The sequence below is a fragment of the Hippoglossus hippoglossus genome, chromosome 9, assembly GCF_009819705.1.
Source record: "Hippoglossus hippoglossus isolate fHipHip1 chromosome 9, fHipHip1.pri, whole genome shotgun sequence".
In the NCBI taxonomy this organism is placed as follows: Eukaryota; Metazoa; Chordata; class Actinopteri; order Pleuronectiformes; family Pleuronectidae; genus Hippoglossus; species Hippoglossus hippoglossus.
Window position 1 is genome coordinate 476,522 of NC_047159.1, and position 21,312 is coordinate 497,833.

Here is a 21,312-nt window from a genome sequence, read left to right on the forward strand (position 1 = left end):
CTGTATGATGTCATAAGTTTGTGTGATGTCATTAGTTTACTTTTCCTGGCGTTACTTTATTACCATGATGATGTCATTACGCCAACATGGTGGTTCCTGACAGGACGGAGACAATGAATGACTGTATATACAGACCATCAGTGACTGTATATAAAGACCATCAGTGACTGTATATAAAGACCATCAGTGACTGTATATAAAGATGATCAGTGACTGTATATAAAGACCATCAGTGACTGTATATAAAGACCATCAGTGACTGTATATAAAGATGATCAGTGACTGTATATAAAGATGATCAGTGACTGCATATACAGACCATCAGTGACTGCATATACAGACCATCAGTGACTGTATATAAAGATGATGAAGACCAACCAGAGTTCACTCAGGCAGAAGAAGTCGACAGTTTCCTACAGAACAGAAGGAACAGAGATTATTTCTGTGTGAAGTCGTTGCTCCTCATGTTTTCCCGCCTCGTCAGCAGATGGCCTCACATTATTAATCATCACTTCTCTGCTTGGATTAGCACTTCAAACAGTAGCTGCTAACGGCTAGCATCTAGCAGAGGAGGATTAGCACTTCAAACAGTAGCTGCTAAAGGCTAGCATCTAGCAGAGGAGGATTAGCACTTCAAACAGTAGCTGCTAACGGCTAGCATCTAGCAGAGGAGGATTAGCACTTCAAACAGTAGCTGCTAAAGGCTAGCATCTAGCAGAGGAGGATTAGCACTTCAAACAGTAGCTGCTAAAGGCTAGCATCTAGCAGAGGAGGATTAGCACTTCAAACAGTAGCTGCTAACGGCTAGCATCTAGCAGAGGAGGATTAGCACTTCAAACAGCAGAGTCTTCAGGCGAGGAGTTAGCACATGAAACAGGCTCAGCTCAGCGAGAGCTGTTAGAGGAAACAATGATTTTTTAGATTAAAACACAGACAGATCAGCACGATCATCATGTGGCCTCAGGCCTGTGATAATTATCTGTGTGATCCAGAAACAGCCACAGATCACAGTAATAATCATCAATAATCAGTAATACATGTTTTTTTCCCCTCCATAGAATAGTATTGTCTAACCACATGATTTTGTGAGCTTCCATGTCCTTGATCCTCAGTCTGAGTCTGTACTTGATGCCATCAGAGTTACAGGTTAACGTTAGCAGCTACGACTGGGCTGCACCTGCTATAATCATCAGTTTCAGACCAAAGATTCAATAAATCACTGTAAATAATAAAACATAGGAACATTCAGCAGCTCAATATTTCTCTATGTCCGCGTTGCTTCTTCACATTCACTGAGCTACATGTCCAAGAGAAAGATGCTAACTTTGCGCTAACTTAAGTTTCATTGTGACTTTAATCTGTTTCTAACTGACTCATTTTAAAGTGAGTACCTCAACCCCACATGATACAATAAAATGCTGAGCTATTTCCACCTGGTGACAGATATCATTAGAAATTAGCAATATTTGCTATCCATCGATCAGACAGTGAACTAAAGTCACATAGTGTTTTCTGACTGATGGTTTGAACTAGACGAAGTGGAGGCAGGGTTAGCTGTGATTGGACAGTGGATTTAACAACTTTCAACCACCAGAAAACATGAAGTACATCATCTGTGAGCTAAACTCTGTTAGGTATCGTTAGCATGGCTTCCCTGTCTTGTGGATAATGGCATGGCTATCATGGTGTGATATCTTTCTATTTTCTGTTGTACATCACGTGACCTCAGTTTAGTAGATTCTTCTCTGGTTTCACTCTTTGAGTATTTAGTGTTTTGTGAATGTGAGTTGCAGCAGCAAAGTGTAGTACGGTGGATGGCAGTTGAGTCAGTAGAGAACAGTAGGGGGCAGTAGATCTACTGTGAAACTGAGTGTGACTGCAAGCGATTAGAGCCCTGAACTACGAAGCTAGTTCAACATATCCAGGATATCTTTCAGTTATACATCTGAACTGTATATAAAGATGATCAGTGACTGTATATAAAGATGATCAGTGACTTTATAGAAAGACCATCAGTGACTGTATATAAAGATGATCAGTGACTGTATATAAAGATGATCAGTGACTTTATAGAAAGACCATCAGTGACTGTATATAAAGATGATCAGTGACTTTATAGAAAGACCATCAGTGACTGCATATAAAGATGATCAGTGACTGTATATAAAGACCATCAGTGACTGTATATAAAGATGATCAGTGACTGTATATAAAGACCATCAGTGACTGTATATAAAGACCATCAGTGACTGTATATAAAAATGATCAGTGACTGTATATAAAGACCATCAGTGACTGTATATAAAGATGATCAGTGACTGTATATAAAGATGATCAGTGACTGTATATAAAGACCATCAGTGACTGTATATAAAAATGATCAGTGACTGTATATAAAGACCACCAGTGACTGTATATAAAGACCATCAGTGACTGTATATAAAAATGATCAGTGACTGTATATAAAGACCATCAGTGACTCTATATAAAGACCATCAGTGACTGTATATAAAGATGATCAGTGACTGTATATAAAGACCATAAAGACCATCAGTGACTGTATATAAAGACCATCAGTGACTCTATATAAAGACAATCAGTGACTGTATATAAAGACCATCAGTGACTGTATATAAAGACCATCAGTGACTTTATATAAAGACCATCAGTGACTCTATATAAAGACCATCAGTGACTGTATATAAAGACCATCAGTGACTGTATATAAAGACCATCAGTGACTGTATATAAAGATGATCAGTGACTGTATATAAAGACCATCAGTGACTGTATATAAAGATGATCAGTGACTGTATATAAAGATGATCAGTGACTGTATATAAAGACCATCAGTGAGTGTATATAAAGATGATCAGTGACTGTATATAAAGACCATCAGTGACTGTATATAAAGATGATCAGTGAGTGTATATAAAGACCATCAGTGACTGTATATAAAGACCATCAGTGACTGTATATAAAAATGATCAGTGACTGTATATAAAGATGATCAGTGACTGTATATAAAGACCATCAGTGACTGTATATAAAGATGATCAGTGACTGTATATAAAGACCATCAGTGAGTGTATATAAAGACCATCACTGACTCTATATAAAGACAATCAGTGACTGTATATAAAGACCATCAGTGACTCTATATAAAGACAATCAGTGACTGTATATAAAGAGGATCAGTGACTGTATATAAAGACCATCAGTGACTGTATATAAAGATGATCAGTGACTGTATATAAAGACCATCAGTGAGTGTATATAAAGACCATCACTGACTCTATATAAAGACAATCAGTGACTGTATATAAAGACCATCAGTGACTCTATATAAAGACCATCAGTGACTGTATATAAAGACCATCAGTGACTCTATATAAAGACAATCAGTGACTGTATATAAAGAGGATCAGTGACTGTATATAAAGACCATCAGTGACTGTATATAAAGATGATCAGTGACTGTATATAAAGACCATCAGTGAGTGTATATAAAGACCATCACTGACTCTATATAAAGACAATCAGTGACTGTATATAAAGACCATCAGTGACTCTATATAAAGACCATCAGTGACTGTATATAAAGACCATCAGTGAGTGTATATAAAGACCATCAGTGAGTGTATATAAAGACCATCAGTGACTCTATATAAAGACCATCAGTGACTGTATATAAAGACCATCAGTGAGTGTATATAAAGACCATCACTGACTCTATATAAAGACAATCAGTGACTGTATATAAAGACCATCAGTGACTTTATATAAAGACCATCAGTGACTTTATATAAAGACCATCAGTGACTCTATATAAAGACAATCAGTGACTGTATATAAAGACCATCAGTGACTGTATATAAAGATGATCAGTGACTTTATATAAAGACCATCAGTGACTCTATATAAAGACCATCAGTGACTGTATATAAAGACCATCAGTGACTGTATATAAAGACCATCAGTGACTGTATATAAAGACCATCAGTGACTGTATATAAAGATGATCAGTGACTGTATATAAAGACCATCAGTGACTGTATATAAAAATGATCAGTGACTGTATATAAAGACCATCAGTGACTGTATATAAAGATGATCAGTGACTGTATATAAAGACCATCAGTGACTGTATATAAAAATGATCAGTGACTGTATATAAAGACCATCAGTGACTGTATATAAAGACCATCAGTGACTCTATATAAAGACCATCAGTGACTGTATATAAAGATGATCAGTGACTGTATATAAAGACCATAAAGACCATCAGTGACTGTATATAAAGACCATCAGTGACTCTATATAAAGACAATCAGTGACTGTATATAAAGACCATCAGTGACTGTATATAAAGACCATCAGTGACTTTATATAAAGACCATCAGTGACTGTATATAAAGACCATCAGTGACTGTATATAAAGACCATCAGTGACTGTATATAAAGATGATCAGTGACTGTATATAAAGATGATCAGTGACTGTATATAAAGATGATCAGTGACTGTATATAAAGATGATCAGTGACTGTATATAAAGATGATCAGTGACTGTATATAAAGAGGATCAGTGACTGTATATAAAGACGATCAGTGACTGTATATAAAGACCATCAGTGACTGTATATAAAGACCATCAGTGACTGTATATAAAGACCATCAGTGACTGTATATAAAGACGATCAGTGACTGTATATAAAGATGATCAGTGACTGTATATAAAGACCATCAGTGACTGTATATAAAGATGATCAGTGACTGTATATAAAGACAAACATTTTGTTGGTTTAATGACAAAACTAAACTTTAATAAAAGATCGATTCTGATACTCAGCTCTACCCTGTGACAGGTCAAAGGTCAAACACCATGTGACCTTCATCCATGTGCTGCTGCCCCTCTGTTCTATGTTCTAAACACACACACACACGACAACACACACCCATGGTCATCCGCCATCTGTGCAACCCCCCCCCCCCCCACCTACTCATGTTGTGTTTCCTTTGATGTGATTGGTTGATTTGTGTGTTTGCGCCTCATGTTGTTAATTTACCTGCTGCAGTGAGTTTGTGGCTGTGACAGTAAAACAGACTGAAGCTGTGTTTTACTGAAGCATCTCTTCATCTGAACCAGGTTCTCCAGAATACACACATACATACACACACACACACACACACACACACACACACACACACACACACACACACACACACACACACGCACACACACACACACACACACACACACACACACACACACATGCTCATTGGCTGTTCAGGCAGTTATATAATCTGCTGCTACAGTGAACAGATGGGAGTCAACAGACTGTAAACACAAACACATACACACACTACACTACATTAAACAAACACTCAAACAATATATAGCTATTGAAATGATACATGAGTACTCCTGAGTAATAATGAGTAGAATCGTAGTGATTATGAATGAGCATCAGTGATTTTTAGCAAATATAGTGATTTTAATTAAGTATCACTGGTTATTTATGAGTACAGTTAGTAATTATATTAGTGAGTATAGTGAACATTACTTAATGTTACTGAGTATTTGTGGGTTTAGTGAGTGCATATGAGGAAGTAATAAGAGTAGCACATAATGATCACTAGTGATTATAGTGAGTATTAGTTAATATTTGTTGTAGTGATTATAGCAAAGTAATTTTAGTGAGTATATTGATTATTATTGAGTGAAGTGAATATGAGTTAATGTTAATAAGTAAAGTAATTATTGGAATGAATATTAGTGATTATTAGCAAATATAAGTGAGTATTGTGATTATTAATAAGTACAGTGAATATCAGTGAGTATCCGTGAGTATTCGTAAATATGGTCTAGCATTAGTGAATATTTGAATTTGAGTATTATTAAGAAAAAGTAATTAATAGTTAATATTTATGTTATGGGTATTATGGGGTATTGGTGAAAAATGGTGAGTACTAGTAACTATTAGTAATTATTAGGACGGATTAGTGAGTGTTTTGAGTATTAGTGGAAATTAGTGAGTATGAGCTAATATTATTAAATATCGGCGAGTATAAATTTGTTGAGTATTGTGAGTATTAGCGAGCTTTGGTACGAGTATAGTATTGGTGATTAGTATGAGTAAGTAGAGTATTTGTGAGAATGGATGGTATCAGCAGGCATAGTACTGGTGAGTACATCGAGCAATGGTGAGTATGAGTGAGTGTAGTTTTGGTGAGTATTAGAGGGTATAATAGTGATTGGTATTGATGAGTATTGGCGAGTATAGTATTCTTATATCATCAATATTATTGTTTATTTTCAAGTATAGTATTGGTGAGTACATTGAGCATTAGTGAGCTGGTGTCTGTACTGAGTCTTAACGTGTGTGTGCACCTATCGTATGATTTATTTTAGGATAGGAAAAGTGGTAGAGCAGAACCCGAGCCCAAACTGAAAACCTCTTTTAGGTCCATCACTTCGACCTCCGACCTCAAACGCCGTAGGGCCTCCGGGGACGCCACGGTAAGGAGATGAAGACCTTCCATCCTCCTCCTCCTCTTCCTCCTCTCTTTCATCATCTCCTTACAGCCGCCCGTCTTCCCACCAAGTTTTGTTCAACTCATATTCATCTTTTATCCGTTTCTCTTTTCTCCTCCTCTTCTCATCAATCTACCTCTTTTGACTGTCACAGATTTTTTTTTTTCATCAAACCAGTTCCTTATTCCTCCTCTTCTTCTCTTCTCCTTTTTCCTCCTCCCCTTCCTCTTCTTCCTCCTCCTCCTCCTCCTCCTCCTCCTCCTCCTCCTCCTCTCTTCCATCATCTCCTTACAGCCGCCCGTCTTCCCACCTCCTTCAGTCCATCTGTCCACTAAAGTCAAACAGACAGAAGACAGACTTTTCCGTTCGGTTCGTCCAATCAGCTCAGGGCTCGTCTTAGGAGATTTATTTTTTATTTTACACGTCGTCCTCTTGCAAAGGAGAAGTGAAGAGGGTCAGACTGTGTGGTCTCTTTTTTTCCTGTGGACCTTTTGTTCTCTCATCTGTCCTTTTTGTCTGTGTCCTTGTCCTGTGTCTCGTCTCCTCGACCTGTCTCTTGTCTCCTCGTCCTGTGTCTCGTCTCCTCGTCCTCTGTGTCTGTTTTCCTCCTCCCTGTCCTCTCCTTCCTCTCCTGTCTCTGTCCCTTCATCTCACTGTCGATCCTCAGACAGCCACAAACCGTCTCACTGATGATTTTCCTTCGCTAACATCTTGTCCTCAGACGTCCAGCGACTTGTGTCTCTCCTCTAACTCTTCTCATCTGCAGCGTCTGGTCCAGGAGCTGCTGATCTGATGATGATGTTTCTGTTACAGGACTCCAGGTTCCACATCATGATGGTTTCTGTCGTCAGTGTTGATGCTTGTGACTCGTCTGTGGCTTCACTTTTCTTTTTCAGCCTCAGTATGGGAGAGTTTGAAGTTTCCTTTAATGTCACAAAGTAGAGAAGTGAAGTGTTTGACGCACTCTTAAAAAAGGTTGTTTCCTCCTGACTCGAGGACACAGTGAGACGAGTTGTCGTCTTTATTATCCTGTGAAATCGATCGTTTTTAAGAGTGTTGTTCAGTCTTCAGCTCAGGGACGTGATATATTCTGTGATGTGTTTCCTGTTTCCTCTGAATCCACAGCGTTGGACCAGAGTCACAAAAGGAAGTGACTCCGTCTGTCACTAACTTTAAAATGATGAAACTTCTGCTGCAGCTCAGTTTCGATGATGAGTAACAGATGGAGCAGCAGCTTCTTGAATCATTTCTCTTTGTGATCATCTCTTTATTTTCTATATGAGTGGATTTGAATGGTGTCCAGACTCTACACACACACTGCCTCTGTCCTCCTCTGCAAGCACGACTGACCTGTATTCTGAAAACACAACTCACCACTTCCTGTTCACTAACCAATCAAAACCTCAGCTCACTCCATCTGCCTCGCAAAGTGCCTCGAATTGATCTGAATCAGAGAAAATCCAACACGTCCTCGGAACGTAAACACAGAACGTACTGATCAGGAACCTCCCTGTTGATTTAGAACCTATCAACACGGAACCTGGTCGTAAGGATCCTGAACATTATGACCTCATCTGTTTCTATGGCAACAACAGGCGGGAATCCCAAGCCAACAAATAAGAAAAAGTCAAACCAAAGATCTTGAAAACTCTGCATCAGATCTTCAACATCTTTCCCCGCTGGCTTCAATAAAAAACTTAAAATATATATGTATTAAAAACAAAAGTGAAATGCTGAGCGAACACATTTCTGAGGTAAATAATAAACCAAAACTTGTTTAGGTAGTTAAGTAGTGTCAAAGTACTTGAGTAAAGTATAAGTACCATTTACTCACAAACTGTTTAACATGACAGAAATCATAAATAATTCAATAACAAGGATCAGACACTGTGGGAGTTGAACCGGCAACCCTGTGTCCCTGCGCTAACTTGCTCATCTGCTGCTGTTCAGAGCCGACAGATGAAAGTTTTAATGTTCCCTGCAGCCGAGCTGATCTGAGTTCAGATCACATGACGGAGACGATGTTTAATTCAGCAGCAGAGCGACCGTCCTGGTTAAAGAGACATTACACCAAACAATACTCAGTTAGCAGCAGGTCAGCATGAGGAAGAGAAATATGAAAAGGACAAGAGAATAAAAATAAAGAATTTAAGTTAAATAAAAAATAATAAAAAAAATAAAGCAACAAATCAAATGTGGATGTGTTCAACTAAAGGTTGAGCTTTAATAAAATAATATAAACAGAAGTCCTGTTTTATTTTGAAGGTCTGTAATCACCATATATATATATATATATAAGTGTTACTGATCCTGTTGTCTTTGCTAACAGCTGCTGTTCATTTACATTCTGAACTTTACTATGATAACCATGAATCTCAATAAATAACAAAGCAGCTCATCATCAAAGGAGGGAAAACAGACAGAGACAGGAAGTAAAGCAAGAGCGACACGAGACAGTAAGTTTCAAAATAAAAGAGGAAACAAGGAACTCAATATGCAAAGAAAGACAATAAAAATGCAAAGCAACTGTGAGTAGCATAAATAAAAAGTCTCGACATGTCTCAGAGTCAGATTCAAAATTTCATCTCCCTGCAAAAGCATTGAATAACCGTTTCAAAAAAATAATGTAGAGTAAAAAAAGCAGTAAAAGAAGTTTCACAATGAATCATTTAATGTTTTATTATTATTCGATTTTTATAATTTCACGCAGTCAAAGGCGACGTCTTCAAATGTCTTGTTTTGTTTGACAATTCAAAAAGATTTCGTTTATTGTCATGTGACAAAGAAAAGTTTAACCAATTGATTCATTGGTTAAATCTGAGGTTGTTTCACTTCACGTCCTCAAACAGGTTCCATTCATTAAACCTTATCTTTAAATGTTTCATAGATTAAATCGGAAACTGAAAACATCTGGTTTTCTCGAGGGAACCGTCCGAGGGCGCGCCTTATTCTACAGGTCATAAAGAGACGAGAGAAGCAGAGTGAGCTCTGGTCATGTGATGCAGCATCTTACTGCTAACGAGGCCTCTTTCATTACGAAGGTTCCTCTCAGAACTGACAGAAACATGGCTTCTCTGGGTAGAACCAAGGTTCTAAGATCCTAAATGGAACCAAAACAAGACCCAGAGATAACGTTAAACAGCAGATCTGTGAGTGTGTGTGTGTGTGTGTGTGCGAGATTAATTAATGTGTATGTTTCCTTTCTATCTGTAGCCGTACCCGACTGACATCACCGGCCAGCTCAACCTATCAGATCCCTCCGTCAGCACCGTGGTCTGAGAGAGAGAAAGAGAGAGAGAACTTCACTGCTGCTGCTGAGCCTCACACACACACACACACACACACACACACACACACACACACACACACACACACACACACACACACACACACACACACACAGCATCTGTAGACCTAAACCACTCCAATGACACAGTCGCCTTGCTCCGCTTGTAGCCGTCAGCCTCCTCTGTCCTTATTTTGAAAGGACTGGTCTTATTTTGGTAGGTGTCTGTGATGTTGTACACTTCCTGTCTGTCACACTGATTTATTGCACTTATTTATCAAAAGCTTGATCTGCTGGCGACGCCTTCATCCTGGACGTGTTAAATCAGACACGGACGTTTCGTCCAAACAAAAACGCAAAACACATATTGATCAGGAACCTGTCAATCAAGGACCTTGACGATCAGGAAGCTTTTTATCAGGATCTCATCAACAAGGAACCTGTTGGTTTAGATCAGGAGCCTGATCATCAGGAGCCTGATCATCAGGAGCCTGTCGATCGGGAGCCTGATCATCAGGAGCCTGTCGATCGGGAGCCTGATCATCAGGAGCCTGATCATCAGGAGCCTGTCCATCGGGATCCTGATCATCAGGAGCCTGATCATCAGGAGCCTGATCATCAGGAGCCTGATCATCAGGAGCCTGATCATCGGGATCCTGATCATCAGGAGCCTGATCATCAGGAGCCTGATCATCAGGAGCCTGTCGATCGGGAGCCTGATCATCAGGAGCCTGTCCATCGGGATCGTATTGATCAGGAACCCGATCACTGATCAGAGTGTTGTAGGTGGGTGGAGCCTCTGGGACAGGAAGGAACCAGGGACGTCTGTGGGGGTCAGTCATCGAAAGAGAAAAACATGATTTTATTTTGGAAGAGCCTTTTGGTTCATCTTGCTTACACCCCCCCCCACCCCCTAGTTTTATTTATTGTATTAATGAATAAAGTTTGTATTTAGTTTATTTTTGTGATTAATAAAGTTTAAAAAGTCCTGAAAGATTTTTCTCATCAAAGATTATTGATGTTAAAAAGATCAATTTTCAGGTTGTTGTTGAACGTCAGATAGTTTGAATGATACGAGACATTTTATTTTTTCGACTCATCATCAATATTAAAAACATTATTTCATCTGTTTAGTGACATTAAAGTTTCAAGCATGAACGTGTAGATGGACAGATTTGATAGTTTTCTAAATGACTTCCTGTCCTAGAGGCTCCACCACCACACCCTGTCCCAGTGCAAGCTGGGAGATGTAGTCACTGCTCCACTGCTCATGATGTCGGTCTGTGATGACCTCCACTTCACTGCCAACAACAGAAACTGTTCAATCCTGTTGACTAACCCTGTGGATTGATCTAAATAATGAACTGCTAATTAGCACTGTTAATTTACATGATTAATCAACCCTCATTTTAATACTGATGATGAATCATGTTAATTAATCCTGTAAAACTTTGAACAGTATTCCTTTAACCTAGTAATTAATCCAGTTCATTAATCCTGTCGTTCTGTAAAAACACAACATGTGAATGAAAGTAATCAAAGAGCCGAGAGCTGCACTGAGAACAACAGACGAGAATCTGATCGATTATCCATCAGTTTCTATATTGATCACTTCATGAAGAAAGTTAGGATATAGATTCATATTTTAGATATTAAATCATCTGCATAGAATCAGAGGAAAATGACAATAAAAGGTAGTTGTGTGTAAGAAAATACAAAAATTCTAAACAGGGAAACGTTTTGATCAGTTTTCAACGAATAAATCGTCATTTTCTTTATTGGACCAAAAACAAAATGGATGTTAGCAGCTGGTTCCCAAGTATGAACAAGTAATATTCTGAGTAACGCTAACACTGATGCTAATGTGGAAACTCATTCTCATTAAATTAACACAATGCTGTGACTGAAACTAATCCACCATCTAATGCTATCAGTAGTTATCTTTGTTTTTTCAACATGAAACTACGTAATAATTGATAATAGGATTTATTAAGTAAAACACTGTTAGCTCTAACTATGATGTACTAGCCACGGCTAACTGTAGCTACCAATAAAAAGACTGAATGTTAACTGACTGGCATGAGGCCTGGTTTAGCTAATCCAGGCTAATCACATGTAACAAAGACCAGCACAGCTAATGCTAATGCTAATGCTAATGCTCCAGATGCGAAACTAATGTCAGAACGTGTTTGTGTTTTTTAGACCAACATGGCTGAAGCTAATGCTACAGACAAAGCTAACTTTAACTACAGTGTTAACACAGCTAATGCTAATATCAGACGTCTTTTCGGCTCCTAAACTCAGTAATGACATCTTTCTGAGCATTTTAAACCTGCGTGGCTGTATTTACATTAATAAAAAAGAACATATTAATAAATATAGTTATTATTTTATTAGTATTGATCCGTCAAACATATAAATAAACATTTCATCTCATTGTTAAAGTTGTGAATTAACATTTGTAAAAGAAATAACGTCTTTTGATGAATCTTATTTTGTGTAGTGAATTGATTATTAATATTAATTGAATATCATTAACCAATAAATATTAGAAATATATTTACTGATGAACGCAATTTTAATAAAAAAATATTATTAATTGATACAATGAATAAAACAAACCCCTGAGGACTTTAATTTTGAATTGAAAGTTATTAGAAAATAAGATTATTTTTATATTCATATTAAAACCCTGAGACATCATTTTTAACCTCGTCACACACTCACATTTGTGATTCGTCATGTTAATATCTCTTTTTATTCATTATTAGTCATGTTTATAATCATTATATTTATAGCTCGTTATATTTCTAACGTGTAATGTGTAACGTGTTTCTCGTCAGAGTTTCTGCAGTAAAATTAAACGCTGCAGATTTAATCAGGTGAATGTCTGATGAACATTATTAATGAACGTGGTGAAGGAAGTACAAACACCAGAGTACAGTAAAAATACTCTGTAACTCCGTATTGATACTCTATTACAAGTTAAAGTCCTGACTTTTAAAAGTGTAAATATAATCAGGCACTTAAAGTATTTAAAGCAGGAAATGTCTGAGGCTGATTGATGATGTCATGTTTACATGATGGATAATCAATCGATTGATCAGAACACTGAGACGGTTCAGTTACTGTGATTTCTCTTTTTTACTTTTAAAAGCTTTATTGAAATATAATAATTTCCACATATAACCAGCAGGTGTCAGTAACTGTGTTGAAGTGTAATGTAGCACAGAGAGAAAATACTGAAGTATTTGTACTGAGTAAAGGTACTCAGTTACTTTGATTGTTCTCAGTGACGTTCTCAGGTTCCTGTCCTGAAGATGAGCTGCTCCACGACTCACTTTATTAAACCCTGATGACGCCATGACAGCGTCGTGTTCCTGTGCAGAATATGAACTTTAATGATCAGTGAGACGACGACACGTTTAGAACTGAGAGCTACTTCTTCTTCTTCTTATTATTATTATTTCAGTTTGTTCGTCTACATCAGAGGCAGAAACTGAGTTTCTAGTTATTTTCACTGCAGCTTTGATTCATACATTAATATAAATCTCCAGTGAAACAGACGTCACAGGTTTGATTCCTTGTGTTTACGCGTGTCCAGTTAAAACATCAAGCCGCGGAGGGAATTGATTGGTCGTTAGCAGCAGCCAATAGCTCTGAATGTGGATTCAGGATTCAACCAGGAACATGAATAATTTTAATTCAGTTTCAATAAAAATCTGGTTTTATAAAGTGAGTATGTGTCTGCAGCTCCATCTGACGCTTTCTGATGATGTCACAGTTTTATGATTTTATTTTCACTGGTGTACAGAAAAAGATGTTTGTATAGAATCTGTGTTGGTGTGGAAACTGAGGTCAGAGGTTAAACTTTCTATACAGACGTGATGCTGTTTTCACTTTTCTGTCATGTGAACACTGAAACTGTAGAAGAAGAAGTCCCCCCCCCCCCCCCTGACACGAACGCTTATTTGTTTTGTTTGTGTTCCTCTGACGATATGTAGCCGCTCGACTCTTCTGCTGTTTCTCATCCAACATAAAGAGTCAAACTCACACTGTCGTTTTTATTTTGTCTCCTGATTCAACGACCTTTGACCTCAACGTGAAATAAAATCATAACAGAAGGTAAAACTAAACAGGACGATAAACAATATTCACTTCTTCTATTTAAACTGAATAAAATACAGTTCAAATATAAAACCTTCATTTATATATATGTTACTATAAGAAATAAAGAACCAGAGAACTTCCTGTTGGGAGAATTGGCGGTTTATGGCGGGACAGAATTATTATTATTGTTAATAATTATATCATTAGAATTTATATTGTTATATTTGATGTAAACATACAAACAGACACTTGGTGACATGGAGACGCAGCAGCTTCAGAATCTCCTCCTCCTGTCGTCACAGTAACACTGAGGGACATCAGTCCGTTTCCGTGGCAACAACATGGTATTTTAAGAGCTTCTATGTGACAGTCGACCAACCTGATTACTGGTGAAACTGATTAATCAAAAATCAAAAGGTTTGAGCTCATCAAAAGATGACGGAGGGAAAATCAAACAATGTGAATCTCAGACTCCTCTCGTTGTCGCCCCCTGCTGGTGGTCCTGCTCCTGTTTCTAATTGGTTGATATGTTTTATTTTTCATCTGGAAAAGTGATGATGTCATGAAGAGACAGAGCTCAACGACTTCAACAATCAGCTGTTAAACTCAATGGGGCGGGGGGGGGGGGGGGTCATCAAAATGTCTGAACACTAATAAAGAAGAATGAATAAAGTTTATTGGGTCAGTGAGTCAGAGGCTTCACACAAACTTCATCAGGCTCATTCACAGTAAATGTTCTGTAGTGATTTCCAACAGATCTGATATTATACAGCTTCATATCCACAGTCTGACTCTAGTGATCTGACAGTTCATTCACTCAATGAAAACATGTCGGCTGTGGAGGAAGATTAACAGCACGTGTGAGTTTGTAATAAATTCTGCAGCTTCTGATACTAATCCTGACATTTAGCTGACTTTGTGAGATCAGTGCTACGATCTTCTCTCCTCTGTCTGTGGCTTCACTCCCTCATCACCTCATTTCACATGTGCTCGTAGAATCCTCATCTGTTGTGTAAAGCCTCACACTCAGTCTGTCACAGTTTCTGTCCTGACGTCTCCTCTCGTTAAATATGAGTTTGATTCTTCATCGAGCTCGATGATCATCTGTTGATCTGCTGCAGAGGTTTTTGTCTTTCAGGGACATTGTGTCATCTTTTCTACAGTCGATTATTCTGGTCTTAATGAAGTCTGGTTTATTAAATCGTGGATAGAATCAGCCTTGACTGGACCTGAGTTGAGTTGGTGGAACTGCTTGAGCCTCGAGTGGAAGTTGAAGCTCTTCACTTAAGACAGGATTAGTTTATCTACTTTGATGGGAGAGCCGTCTGGAGAACCCTGAACCACCTGGAGAACCCTGAGAACCTCTCCAGACTGGATGAGTTTGACATCTGTCAGTCTGGGGGGGGGGGGGGGGGGGGCGTACATTCAGTTGCTGTTGCGCAAGCAGCTGAAACAACAGGGGCGGAAATAAGACCCTTGTCTTCAAAATAAAATTAAAATATATAATGTAAATCTGTTCCAGCAACATTCAGCGTTTTTAAAAGACAGACTTCACTCTTGTAAAGTTAAAGTGACTAAATGTTTTTATTTTGTTTGTTTTATATTTATCTGAAGTTAGTGAACACTGACACCAGCAGGACCGGATCAACCTCCTTAGGGGCCCTGGGGCAAAAGTTTGTAGTTGGCCCCCATTGATCTCAAATTCATGAACCAACCAATCAGATATTAGACTATTAATCAATGATGTTTTCGTGACGATGCTCAGAACGTGTTTGTGTTTCTCAAATAGCTTCTAAAGGTTTCAGGTGTTTCACCTGTGGGTCTGAATCTGAGTCGTTGGGGTTGAACCCTGTTGGGGTTGAACCCTCTGAGTCGTTGGGGTTGAACCCTCTGAGTCGTTGGGGTTGAACCCTGTTGGGGTTGAACCCTGTTGGGGTTGAACCCTCTGAGTCGTTGGGGTTGAACCCTGTGAGTCGTTGGGGTTGAACCCTGTTGGGGTTGAACCCTGTTGGGGTTGAACCCTCTGAGTCGTTGGGGTTGAACCCTGTTGGGGTTGAACCCTGTGAGTCGTTGGGGTTGAACCCTGTTGGGGTTGAACCCTGTGAGTCGTTGGGGTTGAACCCTGTTGGGGTTGAACCCTGTTGGGGTTGAACCCTGTGAGTCAGCAGAGAACTCCAACCTCCTCCTCTTTCAAACTTCTGTTACATTTCATTTATTTTGAAGGGCTTGAACGGAAGTGTCTTCTTGTATTTTGGTAAATTGACTCTGTTGTCGCGTGTCAGTCTGCGGTGAAGCAGCGCGAGCGACTCAGCTGTTTAAACCTCAGACTGTTGGTCCTGATCCTGGTCCTGATCCTGATCCTGGTCCTGGTCCTGATCCTGGTCCTGATCCTGGTCCTGGTCCTGATCCTGGTCCTGATCCTGGTCCTGATCCTGCTTCTAATCCTGGACTACAACTGGACCATAGAAACGTTTTTTAACAAACTCTTGACTTTAACTTATCTCAGTTTTCCCGGTCTCTGTCCCGGTCTCTGTCCCGGTGTCTGTCCCCGTCTCCGTCCCGGTCTCTGTCCCGGTGTCTGTCCCGGTCTCTGTCCCGGTGACTGTCCCGGTGTCTGTCCCGGTCTCCGTCCTGGTCTCTGTCCCGGTCTCTGTCCCGGTGACTGTCCCGGTGTCTGTCCCGGTCTCCGTCCTGGTGTCTGTCCCGGTCTCTGTCCCGGTCCTCTGCGGGAACAGGAGTGTGAGTGACGGCTCTGAAGTTCTCAGACAGACCGGACCATCCTCGGTTCTCAGTCCGGGTTGTTGTCTCTCGTGGTCCCGGACAGAGAAGCGGCTTGTCCCGCAGAGCTGGTCCCACAGACCGGGTTCGAACGATGAAGATCCGGGGACTGGTTCTCCTCGGTCTCTGTCTGACCCTCAACACATGCCGGGCCTTCCCCAACCAGCTGCCCGCCCTGAGCCCCGCGCCGCCCGGCCTGCCCTCCCTGAGCGACCCGCTGCTGGAGCACGAGCAGCGGGACAAGGGGCCGGGAGGCGGGGGCCCGCCGGGCGGGGGCCCGCCGGGCTGCGGCCCCTGTGAGCCGGACCTGTGCCCGGAGACCCGCGGCTGCAGGGCCGGGCTGGTCCTGGGCTCCTGCGGCTGCTGTCAGGAGTGCGGGAACCTGGAGGGACAAGACTGCGACCAGGGGAACCGGAGCGTGTTCTACGGGCTGTGCGGGACCGGGCTGCGGTGTCAGGGAGGAGGAGGAGTGGGGGAGGAGGAAGAGGAACAGGTGTGTGTGTGTGAACAGCTGGAGGTTGTGTGTGGTTCTGATGGAAGAACATACATGAACACGTGTCAGTTCAGAGAGGAAGTGTTCTCCAGACCAGAGCTCACCGCCCGAGGGGGGGGCCCCTGCAAGACAGGTAACTCACCTGTCTGTCTGCATCACACCTGTCTGCATCACACCTGTCTGCATCACACCTGTCTGTGTCCCACCTGTCTGTCTGCATCACACCTGTCTGTGTCCCACCTGTCTGTCTGCATCACACCTGTCTGTGTCCCACCTGTCTGTCTGTGTCCCACCTGTCTGTCTGCATCACACCTGTCTGTGTCCCACCTGTCTGTCTGTGTCCCACCTGTCTGTCTGCATCACACCTGTCTGTGTCCCACCTGTCTGTCTGTGTCCCACCTGTCTGTCTGCATCACACCTGTCTGCATCACACCTGTCTGCATCACACCTGTCTGTGTCCCACCTGTCTGTCTGCATCACACCTGTCTGTGTCCCACCTGTCTGTCTGCATCACACCTGTCTGTGTCCCACCTGTCTGTCTGTGTCCCACCTGTCTGTCTGCATCACACTGCATTGTCCTGCTGTTTTCTCACATGGACTCACTCTGACACTTTACACAGGAGAAGATCCAGAACATGTCCAGAGACACTGACTCAGACATTTGTTCTCATACACAGAACCTGCAGAACAAGTGAGGAACATGTGAGGAACACGTCAGTGGTTCAGTTCATGTCTTCAAACAGCTGATGAGACAGTTTGTTAGCACACCTCCTCCATGTTAGCAGATGGAACATGGGCCAAACTAAGAAATCAAAGTACATGTTAAATAAAGCTTCTGATGACGGTGAACAGCGTCATGTGTTTTCCCTCCAGCTGTGACAAACATTATCTGCTGCTGCCGGGAAACGAGTCTGACAATCAAACCATCAGATTGGAGATGACGCGTTTTCCTCTGTGAGCGTGTGTGAACAGGTGTGAACGTGGGTGAACAGGTGTGAACAGGTGTGAACGTGTGTGAACGTGTGTGAACAGGTGTGAACAGGTGTGAACGTGTGTGAACAGGTGTGAACGTGGGTGAACGTGTGTGAACGTGTGTGAACGTGTGTGAACAGGTGTGAACGTGGGTGAACAGGTGTGAACAGGTGTGAACGTGTGTGAACGTGTGTGAACAGGTGTGAACAGGTGTGAACGTGTGTGAACAGGTGTGAACGTGGGTGAACGTGTGTGAACGTGTGTGAACGTGTGTGAACAGGTGTGAACGTGTGTGAACGTGTGTGAACGTGTGTGAACAGGTGTGAACATGTGTGAACAGGTGTGAACGTGTGTGAACGTGTGTGAACAGGTGTGAACGTGTGTGAACGTGTGTGAACAGGTGTGAACGTGTGTGGACGTGTGTGAACATGTGTGAACAGGTGTGAACGTGTGTGAACGTGTGTGAACATGTGTGAACAGGTGTGAACAGGTGTGAACGTGTGTGAACGTGTGTGAACAGGTGTGAACATGTGTGGACGTGTGTGAACATGTGTGAACAGGTGTGAACAGGTGTGAACGTGTGTGAATGTGTGTGAACAGGTGTGAACGTGTGTGGACGTGTGTGAACATGTGTGAACAGGTGTGAACAGGTGTGAACGTGTGTGAACGTGTGTGAACAGGTGTGAACATGTGTGGACGTGTGTGAACATGTGTGAACAGGTGTGAACAGGTGTGAACGTGTGTGAATGTGTGTGAACAGGTGTGAACGTGTGTGGACGTGTGTGAACATGTGTGAACAGGTGTGAACAGGTGTGAACGTGTGTGAACATGTGTGAACAGGTGTGAACGTGTGTGGACGTGTGTGAACATGTGTGAACAGGTGTGAACAGGTGTGAACGTGTGTGAACGTGTGTGTGAACAGGTGTGAACATGTGTGGACGTGTGTGAACATGTGTGAACAGGTGTGAACAGGTGTGAACGTGTGTGAATGTGTGTGAACAGGTGTGAACGTGTGTGGACGTGTGTGAACATGTGTGAACAGGTGTGAACAGGTGTGAACGTGTGTGAACAGGTGTGAACGTGTGTGAACAGGTGTGAACGTGTGTGAACGTGTGTGAACAGGTGTGAACGTGTGTGAACAGGTGTGAACGTGGGTGAACGTGTGTGAACAGGTGTGAACGTGTGTGAACAGGTGTGAACAGGTGTGAACGTGTGTGAACGTGTGTGAACAGGTGTGAACGTGTGTGAACGTGTGTGAACGTGTGTGAACGTGTGTGAACAGGTGTGAACGTGTGTGAACGTGGGTGAACGTGGGTGAACAGGTGTGAACGTGTGTGAACAGGTGTGAACGTGTGTGAACGTGTGTGAACGTGGGTGAACGTGTGTGAACAGGTGTGAACGTGTGTGAACAGGTGTGAACGTGTGTGAACGTGTGTGAACGTGTGTGAACAGGTGTGCACAGGTGTGAACAGGTGTGAACCGGTGTGAACATGTGTGAACATGTGTGAACAGGTGTGAACAGGTGTGAACAGATGTGAACAGGTGTGAACATGTGTGAACATGTGTGAACAGGTGTGAACAGGTGTGAACAGGTGTGAACATGTGTGAACATGTGTGAACAGGTGTGAACAGATGTGCACAGGTGTGAACAGGTGTGAACCGGTGTGAACATGTGTGAACATGTGTGAACAGGTGTGAACAGGTGTGAACAGGTGTGAACAGGTGTGAACATGTGTGAACAGGTGTGAACATGTGTGAACAGGTGTGAACAGGTGTGAACAGGTGTGAACAGATGTGAACAGGTGTGAACAGGTGTGAACAGGTGTGAACGTGTCCGCTCTGTCTCTCAGTTCCCGTCATTAAGGTTCCTCCTCGGAGTCAGGTGGACGGGACAGGAAGTAGCCTGGTGTTCCTGTGCGAGGTGTTTGCATTTCCGATGGCGCTGGTGGAGTGGAGGAAGGAGGGGCGAGATGTGGTCCTGCCCGGTGACGACCCACACATCTCTGTCCAGGTACAGATGCTCTGCTAACACCCCCCCCCCCCCCGTCTGTATGTCTGACTTCCTGTCCCTCTCTGTCCGTCTCACAGTCTCGGGGCGGTCCTCTGAAATTCGAGCTCTCCAGTTGGTTGCAGATTGAGCGGGCGGAGCCTGGAGACTCTGGGACCTACCATTGCATTGCCCGAAACCACCTGGGATCTGTCTCCGCCTCCGCTGTACTGGGAGTACTGGGAACAGGTGAGAGGTTACACCTGACCTGCTCTTAAAGGGACACACACATGTTTCACCTGGTCTTAAAGGGACACTTACATCTAACCTGTCTCTCTCTCAGAGGAGCTGTCGTCCTATCTTGCCAACAGCGTCTCAGAGATGAAGCAGCTGATGGACGCCACAGACTATGACCAGGACTCCTATTGATCCACATGAGACTTCCTGTCATGTGTCGTCCATCACAGACTGTGGCATCTCTGAAATAGGACAGATTCTGCTTCAGGTCACTTGATGATGATGAATGAATATATATATATATATAAGTATATTTCTTATAATGATAATGTCTGTATCAGTTTCTCTTCACTCTGAATGTGACAGGGAGGATTCTCTATTGGTTTTTCCTGTGTAACCTTTATTCTTATATTTTATTTGAGCTGATGTTTATGTATTTTCTCTGAAGTATCTTAAGGATTTTTAATTGTATCTGAAGTTCAAACTGAAATGTTCTTTGAACGACGGGAACACTTCTCTCTCTCTCCTCACGTCAGACCCACATCTTTCTTTCATTGCTCGTTTAGTGACCATTGGTTGCACACTGGTTTTCACAATGCATTGTGGGATATGGAGTCCACTGTGTGAGGTATAATTACTGTCAGTAAAGGCACTGTACAGTGATTATGTCTGGATCTTTTCAAAGAGATTAAAACTTTATTGTCTGAAGGAAACGTGTGGCACACTCGTCTACTGAAGATTTAAATGATGTTGGGTGAGACCCAGCAGGCTAATGTTAGCATGTTAGCACGGACTCACCGTCTCTCTGATTGCGTTTAAAGAATATAAAAGATCTTCAGGAGCTGCTCAGAAAGACGCTTCCTGCTGCTCGACCACAGGAAGTGACAGAGCAGCAGAAACCAGATCCTCTGTC

General features: G+C 41.8%; 3 protein-coding genes across 5 annotated transcripts in view; 2 read left to right on the forward strand and 1 right to left on the reverse strand.

Annotated features, from left to right (window-relative positions):
- The window catches only part of grin1b (glutamate receptor, ionotropic, N-methyl D-aspartate 1b), a 46,746-nt gene extending 36,218 nt beyond the window's left edge, over positions 1–10,528 (forward strand). For 2 of the 3 annotated variants that reach the window (XM_034597049.1, XM_034597051.1), the window contains one exon: positions 9,750–10,528. In XM_034597049.1, coding sequence (XP_034452940.1) covers positions 9,750–9,815 — 66 coding nt within the window. In that variant the 3' untranslated portion in view covers positions 9,816–10,528. The remainder of the gene's footprint in view (positions 1–9,749) is intronic. The other variant, XM_034597050.1, reaches the window with a different exon arrangement.
- Positions 10,529–15,713: 5,185 nt separating this feature from the next.
- On the reverse strand, positions 15,714–16,711 carry LOC117767614 (variant surface antigen F-like). Its single transcript, XM_034595399.1, has 3 exons — positions 16,704–16,711; positions 16,261–16,387; positions 15,714–16,070 (listed from the first exon to the last, which is right to left on the reverse strand). The coding sequence occupies exons 1-3, from the start codon at positions 16,709–16,711 to the stop codon at positions 15,714–15,716; spliced, it is 492 nt and encodes a 163-aa protein (XP_034451290.1).
- Positions 16,116–21,242, forward strand: LOC117768565 (kazal-type serine protease inhibitor domain-containing protein 1-like). Its single transcript, XM_034597057.1, has 5 exons — positions 16,116–16,963; positions 16,994–17,336; positions 20,026–20,186; positions 20,264–20,411; positions 20,506–21,242. The coding sequence occupies exons 1-5, from the start codon at positions 16,805–16,807 to the stop codon at positions 20,589–20,591; spliced, it is 897 nt and encodes a 298-aa protein (XP_034452948.1). The 5' UTR covers positions 16,116–16,804; the 3' UTR covers positions 20,592–21,242.
- The last annotated feature ends 70 nt before the right edge of the window (positions 21,243–21,312 follow it).